The sequence below is a fragment of the Clupea harengus genome, chromosome 21 (genome assembly GCF_900700415.2).
Source record: "Clupea harengus chromosome 21, Ch_v2.0.2, whole genome shotgun sequence".
Classification (NCBI taxonomy): domain Eukaryota; kingdom Metazoa; phylum Chordata; class Actinopteri; order Clupeiformes; family Clupeidae; genus Clupea; species Clupea harengus.
Window position 1 is genome coordinate 3477287 of NC_045172.1, and position 23620 is coordinate 3500906.

General features: G+C 42.8%; 3 protein-coding genes across 5 annotated transcripts; 1 reads left to right on the forward strand and 2 right to left on the reverse strand.

The window, feature by feature from the left end:
- Positions 1-1104: 1104 nt before the first annotated feature.
- On the reverse strand, positions 1105-8100 carry smarcb1b (SWI/SNF related, matrix associated, actin dependent regulator of chromatin, subfamily b, member 1b). Its single transcript, XM_012819747.3, has 9 exons — positions 7914-8100; positions 7382-7493; positions 7160-7268; positions 6748-6885; positions 5959-6086; positions 5439-5605; positions 4837-5027; positions 2628-2759; positions 1105-1718 (listed from the first exon to the last, which is right to left on the reverse strand). Exons 1-9 carry the CDS (start codon positions 7995-7997, stop codon positions 1679-1681), a joined length of 1101 nt encoding a protein of 366 aa, XP_012675201.1. The 5' UTR covers positions 7998-8100; the 3' UTR covers positions 1105-1678.
- Positions 8101-8317: 217 nt separating this feature from the next.
- Positions 8318-15671, forward strand: skp2 (S-phase kinase-associated protein 2, E3 ubiquitin protein ligase). Its single transcript, XM_012819748.3, has 10 exons — positions 8318-8519; positions 9581-9813; positions 10174-10285; positions 10458-10601; positions 11355-11489; positions 12057-12155; positions 12358-12485; positions 13483-13534; positions 13721-13828; positions 14626-15671. The coding sequence occupies exons 1-10, from the start codon at positions 8506-8508 to the stop codon at positions 14825-14827; spliced, it is 1227 nt and encodes a 408-aa protein (XP_012675202.1). The 5' UTR covers positions 8318-8505; the 3' UTR covers positions 14828-15671.
- A 36-nt stretch (positions 15672-15707) lies between these two features.
- nadk2 (NAD kinase 2, mitochondrial) lies at positions 15708-23449 on the reverse strand. Of its 3 annotated transcripts, none has more exons than XM_012819761.3 (12): positions 22073-23449; positions 21603-21691; positions 21291-21379; positions 21049-21130; positions 20766-20849; positions 20331-20467; positions 19287-19371; positions 18857-19000; positions 18685-18740; positions 18548-18601; positions 18230-18353; positions 15708-16836 (listed from the first exon to the last, which is right to left on the reverse strand). In XM_012819761.3, the coding sequence occupies exons 1-12, from the start codon at positions 22310-22312 to the stop codon at positions 16698-16700; spliced, it is 1323 nt and encodes a 440-aa protein (XP_012675215.1). In that variant the 5' UTR covers positions 22313-23449; the 3' UTR covers positions 15708-16697. The 3 variants fall into 3 exon arrangements, with proteins under 3 accessions (XP_012675215.1, XP_012675216.1, XP_031414245.1); XM_012819762.3 differs by having other exon boundaries at positions 18857-18952; positions 22073-23448; XM_031558385.2 differs by lacking the exon at positions 15708-16836 and adding an exon at positions 17072-17111.
- Between the last annotated feature and the right edge of the window lie 171 nt (positions 23450-23620).

Consider the following 23620-nt stretch of genomic DNA (forward strand, 5'->3'; position numbering starts at 1 on the left):
TGTTTTAAATGACAATCCGCCCTTCGGTGTGTTTTAATAGAAGTCTTCTTTCTTTTATGTGGGTAAGGATTGAACAGAGGAGCCATATGTTTTCCAACACTCATGAAGTCGCTTCAGGAAACAGTCCCTAGAAACGGTGGAATGAATCCGCTCGACAAATGATAGCCCTTGCATCGCCTTCAGTGATTTTCCCCTATCTAAACATGCTACACTGACAAATGATCAGGGACTACAGCACTTTTATGGAGCGACAATGCCTTAGGTGTCGCTCGCCGTGATTCATCACAGTGAGGCAAAACTGCTGCTGCATACTTCAGAATTTCACAGGAAAGCGCAGGGGTGATCAGGGCATCCCATACTTGCGTGCACTCCGCTCTAGGTGACAGTGTAAAGGGGAAGATGATGTGTGGTTGCCCAACATAGACACGTGGACGCCCGCCTACAGGGGGAAGACAAGCCAGCGCCGGTCTAGACTTCGGCAGGCCCCTCCTGCACTTGACCTCTACGACTTCAGGCATGTCAGGCTTTGGCTGCTCGTTTCATGTAAAAAATGTTACGGCTGTTGTTTTTGTCCCCCGTCCCCCAATGCTGTGTACAGCAAGTGGATGAAGCTAGACCTCTGTTAAACTCCTCAATGGAAATGTTTCTAAATGTATCTCAAGGCTTTATACAAGACAAAAGACTTTCCTGTCCAAGATAAACATGATACGGATCTCAGCCTATCGAAGTTTAAGATAAATAGAGTCTAAACACGCCGAGGAGGAATACTGCCTGGTGCCAAATTTACTCTTTCTTCATGCGCTGTAAAACCACTAATGAGGTGCTTTATAACAGATTGTTCCAGGAGCTTGTGAGACCTCAGATCTCTCTGTGGTTGTCAGTGGGGCGCTTGTGAGTTTGAACCACATACAAACCACCGAAAGATACAGCATCTTGGGTTTCAAACTGACACAGTGGAAGTCTTCCCTCTGGCTGAGAGGGTGTGTTCCAAGAGCTCTACGGCCTACAAGCAGTTGCTAATCAGACGGAACAGTCGCCTGTAGCAGTAGCCTAGATATTATGTTAGCCTATTATCTTCATCATTCACCACAATGAACCTGGTCCTTCATTTCAAACCATTTAATGAATCAACACAAGACCAATTTGGAAAACATAACAAACAAAAAAAACATAGCAAAGTTTATTAGTAACAGAATCAATTTCACACAAAAAAAGAGCCATGTCATATTCACGAGAAAAGAAAATATGTTGAGCACCACCTTTATATTTCAAAACCACAGTAATATCTGAATATCCAGAAATAGCTGCTTGCTAGTATGTATCTGTGGAGAGGAGACAAGCTCATCTGTCTGTACATTTCCCTGTGCCCATAACTGTTGGAAGGGATATGTAAGAACGGACTGGTAGGAAGGCGTGTAATTTGACCGGGCTCCTTTAGATTTTCTAGATCCCGGGTCCACGACTCATCTAAGGCTCATTGCCACTACATGGACTTTGGGTGAAGTGTGGCGTCCTGCTCGGCTGACCACAGGTCAGATCTGTGGGTGCCACTGCCAGAACTGACGTGAGCAGAGATGCGGAATGTGATGTGTGGGAAGGAGGTGCAGGGGGGCGATGTTGAAGAGCTCTAGGAGGTTCAGCCAATCAGGAGTGAGCTGGCAACACGTCAATCGATCCTCTACCAGGCTGGAGCTGTGTTGGCAAGTCTTCGCATGCGTCTGAAGGGGGCAAACACACACACACATACACGTGACTAATTGCTCTTGACACTTATTAGAGAATGTGACAAGCCACTTGAAAATCATCCAACACAACTCGGCACTAAACTTTCACATATTTTATGTTTTTTTCCCAAGTGAAAGTGAGACGTGTAATCATAATCTCTTCATCTCACAAGCTGTCAACTAATCAACATCTCTCTCCAACTCAGGTTACGGAATTACTTTTCTCTCCTCAGGTGCTGTTGAGATACCTCTATTCGATCTTTCAAGGCTTCTGATCATTTCAAGATATCATTTGCAGGGAATTTTCAATTACCTTAAGGGTCTGGATCATTTTTCTGTCATCTAATTTCTAAGATCTCTACGATTTATGCTTGAGGCTAGAACTTCTTGTTGTAACAAATTTGTAATGCAGACTGGGAGGTTTTCAGTCTATTAGTGGTTGTGTTGACTTGGACCATGAAATGAAAAAGACTTCACCGTCATCATGGGCATGAATATCTTGCCGCTACCTACGCCGATCCAAAAAAGTGGGCGAGCGCACGCACAGAAAATGGCTAGCCTGTGAAACCACTTGGTACCACAGTTTATCTAGCCATCCATCTTCACATTATGAAGAACCAGTAGGTTTTAGGGCTCAATTGTTTCCATGTGTGTTCCATGTCCCCCCCCAGCCCACCCCCTCGGTATCCACAGATTTTCCAAGGATGGAAAATGGCTTTGCGAAGTGAAGCGTGGGGTCCCAGTTTGTCAGTTATTCCTTAAACATCTCTTTCCCTTTTTTGACCTGAGAAGAAGCTATTCAGTTCTCTCCAAGTTATTAATTTTTCCACCGCAGAACTCAGCCTCCCAACTGGGCGCTCTCTCCTTCACCCTCTCCCATTCAAATGTTTTGTTCTCCCTCACCTGGTGTTTCTGTCCTGATCCCTGATCTTCTTCTCCATCTCGGCATCTGTAAGCGTCTCCAGCAGGGGGCACCACTGGTCGGCATCTCCCGTGTTCCTGATGGCAATCTCCACAGTGGGCAGGGGATTCTCACTGTAAGAGAGGGCCAACAGGTTGTCACATCAATCAGGAAATGAAACAGTCTTTTGTGGAGCTGTCCCAGGGAATCACGTTGTGATAAGACACAAAAACACTGACTTCAGATCAGACCTCAAAAAGAAGATGTAAGGAGGTTGAGGAAGAATTTGAAATTTGATGGCCAACCAAGAATTGTTACACATTCATATCTTTGTCCCCAGCAGAGTGGAGGTATTTATCCCTTCTGAAATAGAGAGCTAAAACTCATTCAGAATACTGCTGCCAGAACGGAGCACACACTCACTTCCACTTCATTATGAAGTTGATTTTAAAGTGCTGGTGCTTGTTCATAAATGAGTGGACCAGCTTAAAATGACATGAAGTTGATCACAGCCTGAAACAACTATCGGATAGTCCAGGTTTTTTTTGTGCCTTTGTTTAAACCTGACAACACATTTGGTTTTTCATTGTTTAACGGATTTTTTAAAAACTTGCCTCATCTATAATGCATAGTATTTAAAAACAAGGGCAGATTATGAGCCCAAATTTGTAACATGGCCACAAAGTATGCACACCACTTCACATAAACCTAGGGAATATTTAGCTCCACAAGGCTTGTTGCATCCACACCTTAAGGTCATATGGATCACTGGAAACATTTCCTCTTTGACGCCAGAAAGGAGACATACTGAAAGGGAAACAGTACAAAACTCTGACTGACTTCAGGGAGAGTAGGCCCTTAGGGATGCATCGGCCATGTAATGTATAAATGTAAACTAAAGCTACAACACGGACCAGAGGATGGAGGTGAACAGCTGGTGAGTCTTTCACACACAGAGCTGGATATGGATAAAAAAAAAAGTCAGAATATATCTGAAGAGACTTCTTCCTGTAAACAGGATGTCCCCTGTGTGTGTGTGTGTGTGTGTGTGTGTGTCAAAGGCTGGACATCCAGAAGAACACTTTTACACACATCTAACACTGAACGCTGCTTACGCTCATAGGATGGCACTGAATTTATGTTTTAACCTTGTTACAGGAATCATAAGGTGGAGCAGACACACACACACACACACACACACACACACACACCAGAACTTACCATAAACATAAGACTGAAGAAACACTGTCAAGCAGATCATTTAGTATCTCCAGAAACCACACACACACACTCCGACAATGCTAGATTCTGGCATGATCTGTGAATCTGCAAGATGAGCATAAAAAACCTCTTTGATCCACGCGGTGGGTATAGAGACCCTCGGGGCCCTGTGCAGCACACACCACAGGCTTTATATGGATAGAGTCTATGGACGCATGAAATTGATTTCCAAATAAAGGCACTGGAGTGATCTCCCATGGTGCCTTCATGCTTCAACATGGTAAATAAATAAAGGAAACATAAATAAAGCGTCCCCATATCGGCATGATCAAGGAAGTCAGCATAGTTTCACAATAAATCATCTCACAATCATCTGTTTAGAATCAGATCCGGAGTTCTACAGAGTCTAGGTGTGAGTGTGTCTGTGTGCATCTGTGTGTGCAGCACGCTAGCTGGCCCACCAGGATCTCATTAAAAGGAGCCATTTTAAGGCCAGCTGAGTGACAGCTTGCTGAGTGACAGCCTAACTGCCTCCATCCCTTTCTCTTGTCCTGTCAGCTCTAAGCTATCGCTAACTGCCAATACGAGCTCAAGACGCTAAGTGCTTCAGTGTGTGTGTCTCCATGACAACACAGTGGGAGGAGGAGCACCTGTGTAAACAGGAGTGTGTCTTTGTCTGTGTATTGGTGTGTGAGTGCAAGAGTGTGTGTGTGTGTGTGTGTGTGTGTGTATGCATGGATGTATGTGTATTTCTGCAAGTAATTACAAAAGTATGGAAAAAGAGTGATTTAATCCTCCTTGTGCCCATTTCTGGAAATGTCAAAATGTTCTATTGATGCAAGTTCTCATGTACACAAACATATACATACATACATACATACATCCTTAAATGTGTGAATTTGTGTGCCTGCATGCATTGGGTTTAGTGTCAAAGTGTGTACCAGTGTAACTGTGAACAGTATGAAGTGTGTGTGTGTGTGTATGTGTTACCTGAAAGCGTATGTCCTCTGGTGCCAGCTCAGTTGTCCTCTGATGCTGTAAGCAATGGTGGTGACAAACTCTCCACCCAGGCCCAGCTCGGAGCACAGTTTCAGGGCAAACTGTTCCGGAGAGTTCTCCTGCTCACACATGTCCCACTCAAACTGGTCCACCAGGGAGATGTTCCCAACATGGATGTTGAGCTACAACCAGAGAAAAACACACAAAGTCACACGTGTTAAGAAACACAGGTCAGCCACTCTCTGACAGGCAGTCAGTGAAGCCCAATGCTCATAAACATGTGTGCACTGCTGCTTACTCCTAGGTAGCCAGACATAACAGAAGAATCCCACACGATGAGCAACTGCTCAGCCATACATGACTGTGATACTCACATATGGAGCTCTCACACAGACATACAAAAGACATATAAAATAACCGACTGGTCACACACACCTGAGTGCGCAGTGTACAGTGTCCTTTAGGTTGGTCTCACACACTCTTTCAGTGTCTCACAAATAGACATACAACACACACAATCACAGGCAAAGACACACTAGCCTTGGCATTAGAACTGATCTCTCTCTCCCTCTCATATCTACACACGCACTCACCTTGATGATGACCCTCTGATCCGACTGCTCTTCCAGCAGGCTGTCGGTGGGGTAGGACTCCATCTGCTGGCGGATGGCAGAGGCGATAGCAGGAACAAAGGTCAAGGGGTTCAGGTCCAGGTCATCACACAGAATCTCTGCAAACATCTCCGGCGTCATTAGCTTTTCTGAAAGGAGGAAGGAGAACAGAGATGGGGATAGAGAGGCATGAAATACATGGGACAGGAGTTGAATAAAGGCAATCATTCATAAATTCAGGTACAGTATTTAAGGATTGTATTTAGGCTATACATGGAAATACAGGTCCAAATGACAGGACATAATGATCCCTACAGTAAATCCTACCAGATGCATTCAACAGCAAAGTCTTTGAGATCATTCCTGCCGACATCTCTCTTTTACACATTTATTCAAAACAATTGTGAAGGACAAAGGAAACTTGAAAATGGGTGCTTCCCTGATAATGCCCAATGTATAGTGTTGTCTTTCTATTTAAATTACTGTCCGAAATCATGATTACCATTCATGTTCCAAGTGAAAGCATCTCTGAGTTTCTGCCCATCAATCTCCATATCCAGTCGGATGGGAACCAGAACTTCTGGCTGAGAGGCATTCTCATGGATTACGGCAGGGTCGTGGTCATCAAAGCTACCGGGGGAGAGAACAGTGTGAGGCCAGGGAACACACCGGTAATCAGTGTGGTCATACCCATTGGTTTTGGGACAGCATGCACCAGCACAGCATACGAGTGAGTACAACAATCAATCAAGAGTGTGTACGGTATAATTGTCTTTACATACAGGCATTCTTTTTTTCAACAGCAGGAGTTGTCCATTTCAGACTGCTCTAATGGAAATCTTTTACTTTTTACCACCGAATTAAACTGCAAATACAACTTGCAACCATCCATTCCAGGAAAGGTTAAAGTCTATTATTTTTCACAATTATGTTAAGACTGTCAAACACTAAATGAGAAGGCACTCTCACTTCCAGGGGAAAAAACATGGAAATACCAAAAATGTTTTGAGAACGGATGTTCTGAACTACATGAATCAGACACAGCATAACACTTCCCCGAGAAAAAGACATGATTAATCTAATAACATTCTATCAAGTATCACATTTTTCACCCTTCACAAATTAAATAGAATTAAAGATTGCTCGTGATCTTTGCAGATAGAAATGGACATGAAACATTTTGGAAAAGTCTTGAAAGAGTATGAAAGTATGAAAAAAAAAAAAGAGAGGAAGACCCCTTTAATTAAAGAGACACTTATTCCCAAGATATTCTAGAACTATGAACTCTCACCACAGTGGGAAGGTCCTCTTCTTGTCTCGGCCCAGGCGGTTGCGGTTGATGGCAGTGGAGCAGGGTACAGCATCCAAGTGGTGGGAGCTGTTGGGGAGGGTGGGCACCCACTGGCTGTTCCGCTTGCCCTTCTGCTCCCTATAAAAAGTGAGGATGGGCAACATGTCATCAAGACCACCTTAATACAATTAGGAAAAGCTGTTGACCCCCACACACACGTCACCTTTTCACCCTCACTCCCTCTGACCTTTTAGCAACCGTTTCTCTGTGCACTGTGTGTGTCTAATGTGCCACTCTGCTGTACGTGTTCTTTTTTTTTGCTACCAGACATTTGGTTCATTACATCCTTGTCACTGTACAAATATTGTTTACCAACTGGTTCTTCTTCTTCAGTGATTCTTCATGCAGTTACCTGAGATAGGCAGGAGGCTCAGTGCTGATTGACACAGCTTTATATTTCTCATCGTTGCCTTCAAAGATCTCTTCACACTCGGAGGCCTTCAGCAGTGTCACGCTGGTGGCTAAAGGTGTGTATCCATTAGCAACATCAGACTAATACATAATAAGACTCTAGTGAAAAGGGAGTCAGAAGAAAATGAGATATCTTACAGATCATGTAGGAACGTTTGCTTACCGTGTGATGAGGCAACTATTTTTTTTCGCTCCTCGACAGAAGCGAGCCTTCTCCACAATGATGGGTACCTTTTGTACAAGGACCCTCTAAACATGCGCAAGTAGTTTCCAACCTAAAAGCAGTAAACAAGCTCTTAGATGACCAGGAATCTCACATTAGCGACAGGTAAAGTATCAGATACAGTGTTGTTGTCGTTTGTTAGCTAAAGTTAGCGAGCTAACAGCAACCTAGCTGACTTCATTGAACAACAGGCCTGTTTGGAAAAACATCCACCTTTAATAATTTCACGAGGTGCTTTAAAACTGAGCAAAATCAAATGAAACCAGGGCTGCGTTCCATCACAACAGGCTGGCAGATTATTCATTCATTCTTTCAAAGCGCGTATTGTGATCTATAAGCAATTAGGAAACAAAGGGAGTAAGAGGTAGCTGGAGGGAAATGCCAGCGGACATTTCTAAGATCGTATTCGTTTTAATCTTCATAGTGACTCCAAACAAACAAACTAGTGTAACGTGAATTAAGTGTTGTATACCTCTGATCCAACCATATAGAAATCCCCATCTTGCTCGAGCTGAAATTTGATCGGCTTTTGACCAAAGGTTTTACTTAGCGCCATCTTAGCTGTTAGCTTGCTGCAATTGCTGCGTCTGCGCAATCGCTCCCTTAGCTCTTCTTCGTTTGACTTTGCTGCCGTATAGGGGAGATATGTAGCGTGTTACCGACGCCTATATTTGTGGAGGGAAAGATCGAGCAAAGCGTCTTAATTACTAATAATTAATATCCCTCATTGCTCTTCGGAATTGCGTGAATATCACAACTGACAAATTGTTATAGTACATTATAATAAACCCGCTGGCTAGTGTCCTGCCGTATACACAAACATGTTAAAACCTATTTGGTCTACAGTTTCGCTTAAAGTTCCCACTTGCACAAGATCTTCCCAGGGGGGCAGTAGTCTCTGGACTGTTGTTTACATGCGCAGCTCTAACACTAGCCCGCCCAACCGTAGAAGAAGAAAGAAAGCGGAAGTGTGCGGGAGGTTTAAATCGTCCCGCTTGAGAGGTGAAAGGTTTATGCCGCTGCTGTTACGTGCGTGAAGTTTGAGGATCTTCAAACGTCTTAAAATGTCGCTGGAAAGGTATAATTTATTTTCAGATGGTCTTCATATGTATATTTGTAATGGACATGTGCAACACAATAGATAAATCGCGTATTGGAATGTATGCAATAGGTGAAGTTAATCCTGCACCAAGCCGCACTATAATGTATTCCAGGACAACGCAACGGTAGCCATCGAATTCTATATTTTTTGGAGAAAATATGAAATGGCTATTTAAGAAGTCTAATCCAGACAGACCAGACACAATACAATTTGTGATCATGCATCTGAAAAGAAGCCCCAGCACAAATGACATTTAGCAGGAGTTCCATCGAACTTGTGTTTGCGCGCTCAATTTTTCTAGGCATATTCATAGCCAAGTAACGGGAATCAGAACCACATGTTTAATTAATGAATTCGGTCTTATGTAATTTGTGTTGTGTTTATTACTTGCATAGTTCCTTTCAGTAAATTATTAGTTCGTTTTAATATGGCAAGGGGAGAAGTTTTTATGGCGCGATCAGACAGTGCTATCTCTTGAGCTAAACAGCTCACTTGCTAGCATAATGGCGGGCACCACGGTCTTACGTTAGTTAATGTCCACAAAGCAAAACGACTTACTTTAACTTCCACTGCAATGCAAAGTCTGTACAAGTGACCCACATATAAATAAGGTGTCAATTGGCGGAAAGCCCTAGCATGCCAAGCTTGCAGTCTTCATGTTTTAATACTTAGCCATAGCAAGATGCTTAATGCTCGCCACTGTCAGACTACTCACTTTTTGTGCGATTTCACTGTAACTACTGTTCATGATGCACGTTAAAACAATCTGTGAAACTGTATGTTCTCCAAAAGTGTTAACTTAAGTATCAGTGATTCCATGGGGGATTTCGCTTGGCGCTTAATCACATGCGCCACATGTTTGCGCGCATTCGTGGCATAGTATTACGTCTTCTATCGAGCCTAAACATGGGTGCATTTAATACTGCATTGACCATTTTTTTGTAATCATTTCATAAAGTAGTTAACGTTATCATATATCACAAATGTATTGGTTGGCATTCCTTGACTGAAGGTTTTGTTTTACTGCTGTGCTATAGGCCCCTTCAGGAGCTCCCTCTCTTGACCGAAGATCTCGAGGTCTCCCTGCTTGCCTCACAGAAAAGTAAACGGCAGAAACGACTCCACGTTGCATGTCTCGATGCCGAAAACACTCCACAGGAACTAATTCAGAACTGGTCGCCACCTCATAAACACCCACGGGTTACAGACAAGGGTAAAGAAAACGTGTTCGTTTTGGCAAGGCGGCCCAGAAGGCGGAAAGACTCTATAGGTGAGTGGGTCTTTTGGTTTTGTCCATTTTAATGCCTTGTTAGCAATATAATACAATATTTTAAAGTAGGTCGTGACCTACAGTATCCAAATTGTCTGGGATCAACACGTTTTGGCTTTTAAAGAACAGGTACCGAACTAGGAGGTTCTAAAATGATCAACTATCTTAATGCAGCAGTAAAGGGGGAAACAAATAATTTTCTGAATGTTAACCCTCACTCAATCCTGATGTTGAAGGTCTTCGATGAACATAATCTCCAAAGTATCTTTTTAATGTAAAACTAAATTGATTCGCTGCCTATGAAACTGTCCTGTCTTGTTGTGGCTGGATCTGTTTTCTGATGTTTGTCACTTGTGGTAGGTGCATGCTGGGACCTTCTTCCTGATGAGCTGCTGCTGAGGATCCTTTCCTGCCTCTCCCTGCGTGATCTGCTTCGGACCTCCCGGATCTGCAAACGTTGGCACCAGCTCGCGTATGTGATGTTGCCTACTACTATTTGATTAACTAACTGAGCTACAGAAACATGGGTCCATTGATGTCATACTTTTTTTGGGAACCCTCTGTATATCAAAGAGTTCTTCTATGGCCTCAAGTGATTGTGCATATTGGTGTACTGATTCAGGCATTTGATGTTTGTGCCCTAGGTTTGATGAGTCTCTCTGGCAGAGTGTGGATCTGGAGGGAAAGGTTCGACTTGGCTCTGCTCTTGGCCAGGTGCTGTCTGCCGGTACTCTGACACTACGATGCCCACACACTTCTATTGGAGAGCCATGCTTTACCCATAAAGAGTAAGTTCTGAGAGCCTGAGTTGCTAGTCTAATACTTGAAGTATGGGCATATAATATAGGAGTTTAATAAATGACTCATGGCAAATTGTGGACATTATTTAACATTTTATCACATACAAAACATGCAACGCTTAGTGAGCTACTGGTGAGTTGTTTCCAGACTGGTTAGCACTGCTTTCTTCCAAGAAGTTGACCTGGATTTGATTCCTGGACAATTTTTAATAATTGATTAAGGTCAGTTTGTGTTTGCACTCCAAATCTAGGCCAAATGCCTGCCTCAGTGTTCAAGTGTCAGAAGCACTGCTTCTGTTTACAACCCTTGATTTAATCAATTTATGATGTTACAAAGTTACTGACTAAACATACGGCCTACACTGACCCTGTAAGGTGTGTCCCAGAGGGAGCACTAGTGACCGGAGGTGCCCACACCGAGCAGTGCCCTATTGGCCCTGCATTGACTCAGTGCTGTGCTAGGATTCATCACAGTGAGGGGAGGCAGCCATTTTTTGACCCTCTCCACTGACAGGAAATCTACAGAAATGTTGTCCTTGGCAACAGTAGATATACTATTTCTACAGAAAAAAAAACATTCTGGACAAGTAATATTCAAACTATTGATACGGATAAATGTATCTAATTCCGTAGTAGTAGTGCACTAACTATAGTTCCGGTGCCGTAGCCATAGCAGGTGCCTTTCTTTCATCACTAGTGTATTTATTTTAAAGAGTGCCCTTTGATTTCTTCTGCCCACAGACAGCTGCGGGTTCAGCATATGGACCTCTCTGGCTGCACCGTCTCCCCTGAGGTCATTAATGACGTAATTTCCCGCTGCACCCAGCTCCAGAACCTGAGTCTGGAAGGGCTTGTTCTTTCAGATGGCATTCTACAGTATGTACAAACTTAACACCCTGTGGAAACCAAATTATATCATTTGTATTAGTGCTAGCTCATAGTCTAGATCTTGCCACCTACTCACTATCTTCATCAGTTTCTGTCATTTCTGTAGTGTAAGCTTTAAATATTATGTTCCTATCTTTACCATAGCACATGCCTTATTGTATACCGTGGCCAATGCTAGCCACATAGTCTTCATGCTATAGCCAGTTAGCTCTGCTGTGCTTTTGATATCATGGACTAGAGCCAAACTGTTCTGTGGTGCAGCAGCAGATACGTTGTTACACTGTATAGGCCAGTGGTAAATGAGAGAGCGCGAGAGAGAAATACATATGCACTGTACTGTATCGAGGCCATAAGAAGTTAGTTTGAGGGAATGGTTTGTATTTCGGTGCAAGAAGCCGTAGTGCAAGGATTTGCACTTGGTACTGCAACCGTAGTTGGCTATGCCAAAATTGTACAGAGAATATAAGGAACTGAAAAGCTGAGGAATATTTGATGGAGATGCTGGGTGAGGGAAGGAAAGGTTTGGTGGTGATGGTGTTTGTTTCTGCCCTCCAGGTCTATTGCACGAAATCCACAGCTGGGGCGCCTCAACTTAAGTGGTTGTTCAGGATTCTCCTCTGAAACACTGGCCAACATGCTTCAGTCCTGCACACGGTAAAATTTTCTTAATAGCCCTTCTCTTTACTACTTGCACTTTGAACACTACAGTTAAAACAGGAGTACAGTGCTAATATCATCATTAGTGTTGTCACATTCTGTGTCCAGTGGTGGGCACTGTAATGCGTCTGCTATGCAAGTCAGCAGGTTTGTCAGGATCTGAATTTGATGGAACCCTTTTCTTCCCCTTGATCTGCAGGCTGACCGAGTTGAACGTGTCCTGGTGTGACTTCAGCAACGAGCACGTGAAGGCCGTGGTGAGCGACGTCACCCCCTCCATCTCCCAACTCAACATCAGTGGCTACCGGCAGAATCTCACCATGGAGGGTAAGCAACATCACCGCTTAATGTGCTTGAGGAAGGAGAGGAAGTCTGTTTCGAAATTAATTTGAGCTCAGGACTGTGCAGCGGCACAGGGATCCAGCATTCCGTATAAAACATCGGACCCTGTAACTCGCATGAGTGCAGGAATGAGTTGAATGAAGTAAGGTCATGGGACAACTGAACCTGAAGTTTGCTATTGGGCTGTAGAGTACCACAGCATATTGCTTGCTTTAGCATAAACAAATCCCCCTTACAATGCATTCCAAGGATGCCAACAATAATTTCAGGGAGACCTCTGGTATCCTGTGGGCATAAGTAGGTGCAGGAGTCCTGACACACAGCACTACCGTATTTTCCGGACTATAAGCCGCTACTTTTTTCCCACGCTTTGAACCTCGCGGCTTAAACAACGATGCGGCTAATTTATGGATTATGATACCTGTGACTGTATACGGTGGCTTTGTGTTTACGGTGGCTTTGTGGAGCTAGGATGCTAGCATGGATGCAGCCGCATGGATGCTTAGCTCCACGCGATTTCTCAGTATTTCTCAATAACTTAACTAATGTCAAAATAACCACAGTCTACCAGCGTAGACAGAACACAACTCAAAACACTTTAGAAAATAAAATAAAAGTTTACAACAATACAAATCCAGTCTTCAAGTTCTTTAGCTCACTGGTTTCAAACTAGCGTCTGTCTTCAATCTAACGTTCTAGCTTCTGATTGACTCTTGCGACTGTGCGCTCTTAAAGCAACAGTGCACTTATCTAACTGGCAAAACTAACTATTGTATTAGTTTTGATATTCATTTTAGCCTGTGTAAAGTTAATTTGTTTCAATGTTGCGGTAGGCACCTGCGGCTTATAGACATGTGCGGCTTATTTATGTTAAAAATAATTATTTAAAAAAAATTTAGTGCGTGAGGCTTATATTCAGGTGCGCTCAATAGTCCGGAAATTACGGTATGTGCGCTCACAATTTTTCCCTCTTTTTCTACAGATGTCCGGAGCCTGGTGGAGAGGTGTCCCAACATTGTCAATCTGGACCTCAGGTGAGGAGGAAGATGTTGGTTAAGACTTTCAGTTGTGTGTGAGCGTGGCTAGGAATATGCTGGTGACTAAAGTGTGTGTGTGTGTGTGTGTGTAAGCTGCTTACTCAAGAACACATTATCTGAGGTCTTGTGTATGTTGAATGTGTTTGGTGTCACTGACTCCTGTGTGTTTGTTGTTTGGTGCAGTGATAGCGTTCTAGTGACGACAGACAGTTTCCCTGTCCTGCAGCAGCTGCCGTCCCTCAGACAACTAGGCCTGAGCCGCTGCTATCAGATCCACCCAGCAGCACTGCTGTGAGTACACACAACCGCTCTCAGGCTCGCGTTTAAACAACAATACATTCATGCCAGGTCGTGACAATATGACATTAGAACACCTTTTAAACAGGATTTGTTAATTTCAACAGCTGTAGTATGGTAGGCCCTCTCTCTAGGTCTAAAATTCCAACGTTCCAAAGACGTTGACATGAAGTAGGCCTACATCAATTCAGAATTTGTTTAAAACTGAAGCTTTCCTTCTTAACATGCTTTTTGTAAAGATAGGGTTATATGAATAATATTTGCTGGTGTGCAATTGTGTCTTTCACTATAGTACTGTGCACTATAATAACTAAATAAGTCTATTTAGGTTCCAATTCATGTAATAACACATTTAGTCTAGTTTATGGAATTAAGTGGAGACCTCTGCAATTGTGGTGTTAGCATGTGGCATTATTAACAAGGGAAATAATGATAATGAGGATTAATGAAGTTAAATGAAATTTTTGCCCCTCTGATTTTAATTATATACAGTAGAGTTAATGCTTATTGACCAGTCCTGAGTTTCTTATATGCTATATATAACGATCGTTCGTTAAGTCTAGCAAGAGAGGGTGCTGCTGTGTCAAGTGATGCGTGTGTGTGAGCAAGCACATTTTATTTCTCATGTATGTCTGTCCTTGATTCCTTCATCCTCATTGCATTCCTTCCTCATTGCTTCCATGGCTTTACTAGAGGGAGAGGCTAGGATAAAAGAAAGGAAGTGAGGGCGGATTGACCAATCAAGGAAATGAAACTCACCCATAGTGTCTCCCTATCTTGTGTCTCTGCAGTGACTTTGAGCGGTTTGAGGGGCTGCAGACGTTGGAGGTGTTTGGCCTGGTGCAAGACAACCACTTGACGGCACTGATGAAGGAGCTGCCGAAACTGCGCATAAACTCTCAGCGCTTCAGCAACATAGCCAGGCCATCTCCCTCAGGCCGAGGCGGGGGATCCATGTGGGGACTCACTTGCCGTCTCGTCTACAAGCTCTAGTACTTCCAGCTCAAAGGTGACGAGAGTGGGAGTTTAACAAATGGACCAAAACCTTAGCTCGCCTAGTTAAGGTTGACGCAAGGACTTGAAAGGGATTAATATGGTTTTATCGATGGTACCAAAAAAACTGTTTTAATTGGGTAAATGTCATTCCAGATCGTGTTTTTAGAGCGGTTTTCACTGGGCTACAGATAGAAAACATTTTACACCAGTTTTACAGCGATTTAACCATGTTAACTTTTTAACGAAATTTTAAGTTTGTTTTAGTGGATATGTTCAAAATATCCAACGTTGTTACTTTACTGTTGTTGCCGTCAAAAAGATGATTTATATATTTTTAGCACACATCCCTACTGGCTTTTTTAAAACGTTAATCTGTTCTGCCCTGATGTGTTCGACAATCTAAGAAATCAGTGTCCTGGTGGAGATGTTCCACTGCTTGTGTTCAAACTGCCTTTACTATTTAGAACACTAGCGGTGTGTGAAATTCCTTGCTGCTTAAAGAAATACCCAGGGAAGCATTCCAAAAATTGTCCTTGAATGAGGTGCTATGTGTTCAAAAGATTGTGAAAGAAATTGCCAGTTGCAGTTGTACAGCGCACTCTTGTCAACTGTTTAACATGTCAGCTTGTAGTAGAATGTAATTTTATCATACCTGGGTTTATTTGATGTAGGGAACATGGATCATTTGAGAAATGAACCTCTGAAAAGTGCATTGTGCTGCAATACTGCTGACAAGTTACATGCAAAGTCGTTGTTGCCATTAATTTTACAAGAACTGATTGTATTTTGTTGACTTCATGAAGTTCATGTCAATGTAAATAAACTTTTTCTACATATTGTATTTTTTGTTTTTGCTGCCAAGTACAAAAAATGAAAATTTACTTCATCCCTTTTAATATATAATGTAACAATCTCAGTAAACAAAGTGTTCTAATCTTGCATCACGTACACAATATACATGGCAGTGTCTTAGAAGTAGGACATCCAGACATCAGGAAGGGAAGGTATTGATTTGGAACAACAATGCAAGTATGTACTGATTTTAAAAAGTATATGGATCATTAGCAGGTTTTGATTACACCCAGAAGCTCTGGGAGCGGCAACTCATCAGGTGTATTTGATTCCTCAAGGTCACAATTGACAGGGAAACACCATTGGCACAAGTGGAAGAAAAGAAGAAGAAAAAAACTCATTCATTATACCCAAATCTAGCTAAAGCAATATAATTGATATTTCAAACGGCTGAATTTCTACACAAGTAGCACTTGGCAATCATTAAATAAATTGAACAGATTTCAGTACTGCATGTTTACTGTTTACAGACTGTATGGCCTTTTGGCACCCAAAGGTTAACACAAAGTGACCTCACCAGGACAACCCTCTTGGGGAAAGAACCTGAGCCACTGAAGCACTTCACTGAGGCGCCACAACAAAAAGAAAGCAAGCAGCAGTCAGTTTCTGTTTTGATTATGATGACGTATTGACAATGAGCAGAAGGCAACAACTCTAGGACCAACACGTCGATACCCCTGTAACAGTCCTTAAAGTCCCACACAAATACGGTTCACACCGATGAACAATGGAAATACACCTCAACGTGATAAAAAGTCAAAAAAAAAAAAAAAAATCCCGGCACACAAAAAGGAGTCAAAACTGATGATCTGTTTCGCTAAAGTGTAAAACCATAGGGGTGAAGAAAAGACTTCCATTGATGACAGGCTCCCCATCCAAACCATAGACATCTATATATGTCTATGATCCAGACCATGTGACGAATGGATTCTTTTCCTGCCCATAGACCCTTCTCTAGCGCCCCCTGTTGGAAGAACAGTTCAGCATATTTCTGGTCTTCAGGCATTGCACATGCTCAGTCGGCGAGGACGACTGTCCGCAGCTGGTCTGCCTCGTTCAGGCTGATGGTTGCTATGGCGCCGTCGTTGAATTCGAATGATGTCCCTCCGTCCACCACCATGCAGGCGTCCCAGCAGCGCGAGCGCACACACACCCTGAGTGAAACAGATCAGTAAGGTTTAAAATCAGCAGTGTGAGCGCACACACACCCTGAGCGAAACAGAGCAGTAAGGTTTAATATCAGCAGTGTGAGCACACACACACCCTGAGCGAAACAGAGCAGTAAGGTTTAATATCAGCAGTGTGAGCGCACACACACCCTGAGTAAAACAGAGCAGTAAGGTTTAATATCAGCAGTGTGAGCGCACACACACCCTGAGTGAAACAGAGCAGTAAGGTTTAATATCAGCAGTGTGAGCGCACACACACCCTGAGCGAAACAGAGCAGTAAGGTTTAATGTCTACTGTGTACACACAAGTAGTTAATGAAAGTTAATGGCCCCAACTAATACAGAGAAGCAGAAAATACATTTGATAACTGCAAAATACTTACTGGATCTACTGGAGGGTGGCAAAAAGAACCCATTCTTTTACAAGATCCATATCTAAACATGTCTGAAGTTTGCTGAAGGTTTTATGGTCATATGAGAAAAAAATAAAGCTTTTTAACCAACTCTCAAAGCACTATGTGTGGCATGAATCTAACACTGCTAAAGCCTCAAGAAACATCCAAGTCCAAGAATCATTCAAGTCGTAAAATATGGTAGTGGCAACAACATGTTGTGGGGATATTACTCATGCAGGAACTAGGAAACATTTTAGTATTGAAGGTAAAATAAATAGAAATAAATCCTCCACAGGATCACAAGAAAAGTGGGAAAAAACACTGCAGACCAATGTGCAAAACTGGCATTGTCTCACTTCAATAGACCGTTGAAGTGAGACAGAAGACAAAGGCTGTTATTGCAGCAAAGGGGTTTTCTACCAAGTATAGATGTACAGGGGTTAAATACTTATGCAAGCAGAATATTAGTTAGTTAATATTCATTTCAGTTTGTAATTTCTTTTTTCTCAATTTTAGTAGACAAATAACTTATTTAACATTTAGAAATATACAACAGCATTAGTGTCCGCAATGGAAATACTGATTGAGAATATTTATGCAAGCATCCTTTGAAATTGTGAAAATGGTGATGACTTTCATAGGGGTTGAATACTTGAAACTCATTTTATGCGACAACTGGAAAAGATTAAATTCCGCAAACGTAATATGTTCCTTTCCACTTCCATTTCCTTTAATATGACTTCCATCTCATTTGGCTAAGTCTGCCTCCACAACCTCCTATTTCATTTCATCCAGTAGTTCATACTTTACCCACACAATTAAATGTTAATGGCAATTCTCATGAGCTGCTCTACCCACTTGCATACAGCCAAAGAAAGAGTTTAGAAATTAACTTGTATGCATTGCGTGGCATGATTAGAGCAGGGCCTTTAAAAGAGTTACACCACCGTCATTCAGGCCCAGCACTCATGCTATCAGCTCACCTGCTGGCGAAGCCCCTCTGGCGGCTGCTGGAGAAGACTCTGTTGACGATGGGCTCCCTGATGCTGAAGAACAACTTGCTGTCCTCCGGATTGAAGACCAAATGCTCGTTATACTCTTCTGTGACTAACAACCCCCCCAAAACACACCCCTTGATTAGTGGAACACCCACATACATGCACTTCCTAAGTATTGCAATCCAATGTCTTTCTCTCAGTTATAAAGATATACACATACAAGTCTACTGATCTTTAATGACTGATTGAATAAATGAACAGTTACAAGCTGAATAGAATGTTGAGAAAAATGGTTAAACTCACCACTTCTAATAAAATCATCGCAGAGAGGAATATCCAGGCCAGTTTTGGCTCTACCTGTAAGGGGACATCACAGTCATAAAATGTAGTGCTGTTTGGTAAAGTGCCTTCAACTTATACATACTTCTTTCTGGTCATACCTATTTTGAGGACATCCTCAACAGCCTGCTCAGCCAATTTATTGATGTTATAAGACCTGCCAACAAAGTTGAAGATGCAAAAAAATGAGTTCTGTTCAGCAGACTCAACAAATGCTTCTTACGATCAATATACACTGAATATCATCAGGTTCTCCAGGTAGTGTTCTAATACCAGGCTTTGGATCCGGTTCCAGTGCAGATACTGAGGCCAGAGCTCTTCTGTTTCTCCCACGGCCCGTTGTCAATGGAGATCTCGTAGTAGGAAGCCCTATGGAGCGAGAGGGTGAGATGGGGATTGAGGGGTAAACACTTCCCCCTGTGTCCGTCGGAGATCCACAGGCGAACGCCCGGCCCCATGGACAGGTACAATGCATGGGGAGGGGGTAACCGGGGGGGGTTAATGAAAGACACACATGCTTAGACACATGAATGCGCACAGGACTAAGTGAGATGAGATCACTCAAAACACATGTGACATTGCAAAGGTGACAGATTCTGGGTAACACCACAAGTGGCCTCCCTCTGTACAGACAGGGGGCATATACAAGAGTTACTGTGTGGTGGGTGTTCCACTGATGCTTTTCACAGATGGAGGGGTGTACCTGCTTGACAGAGACTCCCCGATGAAGACCTCATTCAGGCCACGGACTGGAAGCAGGCGGGGCCCCAAGTTGCCATCGTTAATACCTGTCTCAGACACACATATACACCGGTCACCAGGAGCTTGGCACTACCAGAGCACAATGCCCACGTGAGATGTTGCACACTGACACAGACAGGTGGGGATTTACACAGTACTCTACAGAGGAGAAACCATACTTAAATACACAAAGGCGTATTGGGGGAGGATGGGACAATTACTGACTGTTCCACAAAATTGAAAACATACACTTAAAACCAACTATGGATATGTGTGTTTTCAAACATCAGGCATTGGTGTGTAATGTCTGTTGGGGGCTAGAGATTGAAAAGCATAAACGAGTCATCAGTGTTTGTAACACTGACTGCCAGGACGGGTGATGCAATGGCAATTCATTAATAAAACATTTTAGAAATGGTTACCTAAAAATATATATTTCACATATTTTAAACAATTATTCTCCAGAGGAGAAACCATGTTTTAAAAGACAAAGGTGTATTATGTATCAAGATGCAATAATTACACGCTGTTCCAAAAAAAAATAAAGAAAAGAAACACTTAAAATAGACACACAGAACAGCATCTAATTATTGTATCTTGACATAATACACCTCTGTCTTTCTTTGCATGGTTTCTCCTCTGCATGTATGTGCTCTCGAGCATCAAGCTCTGGTGTGTATTGTGTCTGTTGGGTCTGGATGAGGAAAAGCATCAATAAGTCACGTGATTGAATCTGTCTGATTGATCTCAACACTAACAAGCTGCCTAAGTACAGAGTGACAGGAACTAAGAGTGACAGGAACTATGACAAGCCATTTTATGACAGAATAGGTCGACAGGTTTTACATTACAGGGTTAGAACCGATTGATATCATTCTGGCATACTATTGTGTCAAAGCATTGTTAGTGTGTGTGTGTGTGTGTGTGTGTGTGTGTGTGTGTGTGTGTGTGTGTGTGTGTGTGTGTGTGTGTGTGTGTGTTGATGCATGTGTCCTTGGTGACATACAGTTGTCTGTCTGGGTGGTGATGCGGTGGGCCTGGCTGTGCTGCTCCAGGCTGAGCTGCTGCTCGTGCAGGTCCACAGGCATGGGGTTGATGCCGGTCCCCTCCAGGTGCAGACGTATCCGCTGACGCCACTGCCACCTGGTGGACAAGGCAGGCGTGAGCTCAGAAATGGGGGGGAGGGTTCAGAATCAACCAGCGTTTATTAATAAGCACTGCAGTTCCAGGAAGCAACAACCCCACAAGGCACTATATCAACGTATCACAGTGCACCACAGCAGTAGGGCAGGGATCTAGAGACAGCACATGTCGCACATGAAGGCAGAAGACAAGCTGAGTAGAAGGGAAACTGAGCCAAGTGCAACAGTCCTGTATGTTGGAGGAGTCTGAAGCAGTCTACCTCCTCACAAGCAGAACTGGTACTAGAGGTGGCACATACCTGAAGTCACCACTCCGCAGTTTCTGTAATGCCTCAGAGAAGGCATGAGTGTAACGCACTGGCAAGCATAGGTGACCCTCTGACCTGTACACACACACACACACACAAACACACACACAGGGATAGACACGAGTGAACACACAATAGAAAGACACATCAATGGCATGGGGAAAGACCATATGCATGTTAAAAACCTAACTAGCCTAGTATCAGCGAAAAAGATATTTTCTAAACCGCTATTCTTGTTTCGCTACTTGAGGGAAGAAAATCTCACATTTCTAACCTTTCTGGGTCGGTGTTCACACCGAGAACAGGTTTGTTCTTGTCACAAACCTTACTGGCTACCAATAGCATGGTCCCATCCCCTGACAAGAGACACAGAAAATAGTTTTCATTCTGTACCATTTCATGTTCCTCAACAGTTTTTTCTTCTTCTTCAATAAACAAAAATGATCTACTGATTTGCAAAGGGGTTACCATACACATGTTCCAAGTAAAAGTAAATAAATGTCATTCTCTTCAAACCTCCAGCAGAGATGATGGCATCTGCCCACTGGACGATCTTCTTATCATACTCCCCCCTCTTGACCACCCGAACCTCGATCCCCTCTTTTCTGCAGCACCCAGGGTTGATGGACACGACAGAATATGACAGTCGAGAAATACTGTTATTACACAACTGAAGAACTATTTTTGACCTCAACGACTTCAAACTTTGATATAAATCTGATATTTCATGTCATAAGCATCATACTTAAAATAAAATGAACAATGCCTTTTTAAAAATACCCATGAGGATCAGTAACACAAAGCTATGCAGTCATCTGTCCATCTTACTGCAAATTGTCCACGATGTGTCCAACATTGCTTGTGTGGATGTTGTGCCTTTCCAAAAGTCCACTGTAGCTGGATCCTTTTAATGCAAGCTACCCAACCCAAATGACAACAGCATTATTATTCACTGAGACCTTCAGGTTAAGAATATCAAAATGTGTCTGTTCTGCATTCCAAGCATCTTCACTCTTGATTGTACATCTTGTTTTTGTTTCAGTTGGTTTACTACCTATGTTTATATTTTGCAGTTGTGGCCTACCAATGTAAATTATTTCAATACCACACCCGGAAACTGTTAGACAAGAGGACAGGTAGATAAAGTCTTATAATCATGCCTTCAGGTGTATTCACTGTGACTCTATAAACATTTCCCTTTTTTGAAAACCAATAAAGCAGACTGCAGTGAAGATGCAACTTAAGTTGGAGCTGAAAATGTGTTAAGAATGCGAATTCATCAAAACAGTCAACCTTACCAGCTGTTTCAGATCCTCCTCAGAGAGTCCGGCATATCGGTATCTTTGCTGCTCAAACTCGTATCTTGTTGTCTTTGTTACCACCGCTACTTTTGATGGCATAAAGCCACCGTCTGCAGGCGTCGTAACCTTGCGTATGCTAGTCAGCCATACATTACCACCACAGCAAGACCCTCCGTTACACAACGTAACAAATGGACGACCAAAGCCTGTCAGCTTCTTGAAACTCTGACAACTCATTATACTGACCGAAATCCTCTGAACGATGGCTTTTGAATAACCGAAATCGTGTCTAGTAAGTTACCAAGACGGCTACCCCAGGATCAATCCCGACCTCTTACAACCCACTAAAGGTGCGACATTGTACCTAACTCACATTATGAATGAGGTGTCCCATACCACGTGCCTTAGAACAACAAAATCATGCTGTCTGTTGTTGACGCAATCTGTCCAAAACAATGAAATAGATAAACTATTGCTTCCTATCTTCAAATAATTCTAATAAACGTTTGATAATATTACAAAGAAGTGTAACGCAAATGGCATCTACTTAAGTTAACTGAATGGTATAGCTTACTTATTATTTACAAACGTAGTTCGCATGCTATGACACAGCATATCAGACGGTGCTACAAAACATATGTAAAGTCGGGTGCATGCCCCATTTGTTGATCGAATCTGCCTGATTGATCTCAACACTAACAAGCTCCCTAAGTAGGTAGCTAACTAGTGCTCGAGGAAAAGTTTGAGATAGACAGTAACTTAGCTGACACCATCGACTAGCCGATGTTAGCTTTATTCCTCGCGAACTGTCTGGCCAAATACAACTAGCGTTACATTGATATACAACCTTGCTTATCCTCAGATGCCCTCTACAGCGTTAACATGGCAACTTATATAGCTGGCCAGTTTAGGCAACCCTAATGTAAACTTCCCGTTAACCCCTTCTACTGTGTTACTGAATCAACAGAAAGTGACGAAAGACACACTTGCCGTGCAACTCTTAGAACAGCCTGACAGCTAGCAAGCCAGCTAGCTTTCAAAATGACAGTGTCCACTCCACTCCTCTTCGGCTAGCAAGTCCTTGTAAGTTAGCTGAATAGGTAATAATGTTAAAAGCAAAATTGATCTCTTAACTTTGGACACAGTGCGCTAATGACAGTGTCCTTCCATCAGTTTATCCCTCTCACTGGAAGCGATCTGTAAAAATCAGAGCGGATGCTGCACTTGAAACCACACCAGTTAAGGCGCTGCCTAACAAGTGGTTCAACTTTCTGCATTCAGAAATAGTGGACAGTGGAGGCGACAGTAAACAAGCATTGAGCTGTTGGCTATGTACGTCGCCATACCCCTGTGTCACGTACACCTCGTGCGCAGACCAATGACGAAGAGGGGCGTGATTGGTTAATGAAATTCCCACAGACCTGCAAACGCCACAAAATATGAGTGTTTTCAAATATGATTTTAATCACCAGAAAATTATATGGTTGATTAGATCTAGCGATTTAAGTGCTAAACTATTGTAAACCCTTGAGTTCAAGTATGGGT

Excerpts from the sequence above, each read along its gene's own strand:
- smarcb1b (XM_012819747.3), bottom strand. The coding sequence starts at position 7,997 with ATGGCGCTAAGTAAAACCTTTGGTCAAAAGCCGATCAAATTTCAGCTC. Across the intron at positions 7,269-7,381 it reads AATAGTTGCCTCATCACACG|CCACCAGCGTGACACTGCTG; the intron begins GTAAGCAAACGT and ends ACACACCTTTAG. Across the intron at positions 5,606-5,958 it reads TTTCACTTGGAACATGAATG|AAAAGCTAATGACGCCGGAG; the intron begins GTAATCATGATT and ends TCCTCCTTTCAG.
- skp2 (XM_012819748.3), top strand. Across the intron at positions 13,535-13,720 it reads ATTGTCAATCTGGACCTCAG|TGATAGCGTTCTAGTGACGA; the intron begins GTGAGGAGGAAG and ends TGTTTGGTGCAG. Across the intron at positions 13,829-14,625 it reads ATCCACCCAGCAGCACTGCT|TGACTTTGAGCGGTTTGAGG; the intron begins GTGAGTACACAC and ends GTGTCTCTGCAG.
- nadk2 (XM_012819761.3), bottom strand. The coding sequence starts at position 22,312 with ATGAGTTGTCAGAGTTTCAAGAAGCTGACAGGCTTTGGTCGTCCATTT. Across the intron at positions 21,692-22,072 it reads AGGAGGATCTGAAACAGCTG|CTTGCATTAAAAGGATCCAG; the intron begins GTAAGGTTGACT and ends TGGGTTGGGTAG. Across the intron at positions 21,380-21,602 it reads CACATCGTGGACAATTTGCA|AAAAGAGGGGATCGAGGTTC; the intron begins GTAAGATGGACA and ends TGGGTGCTGCAG.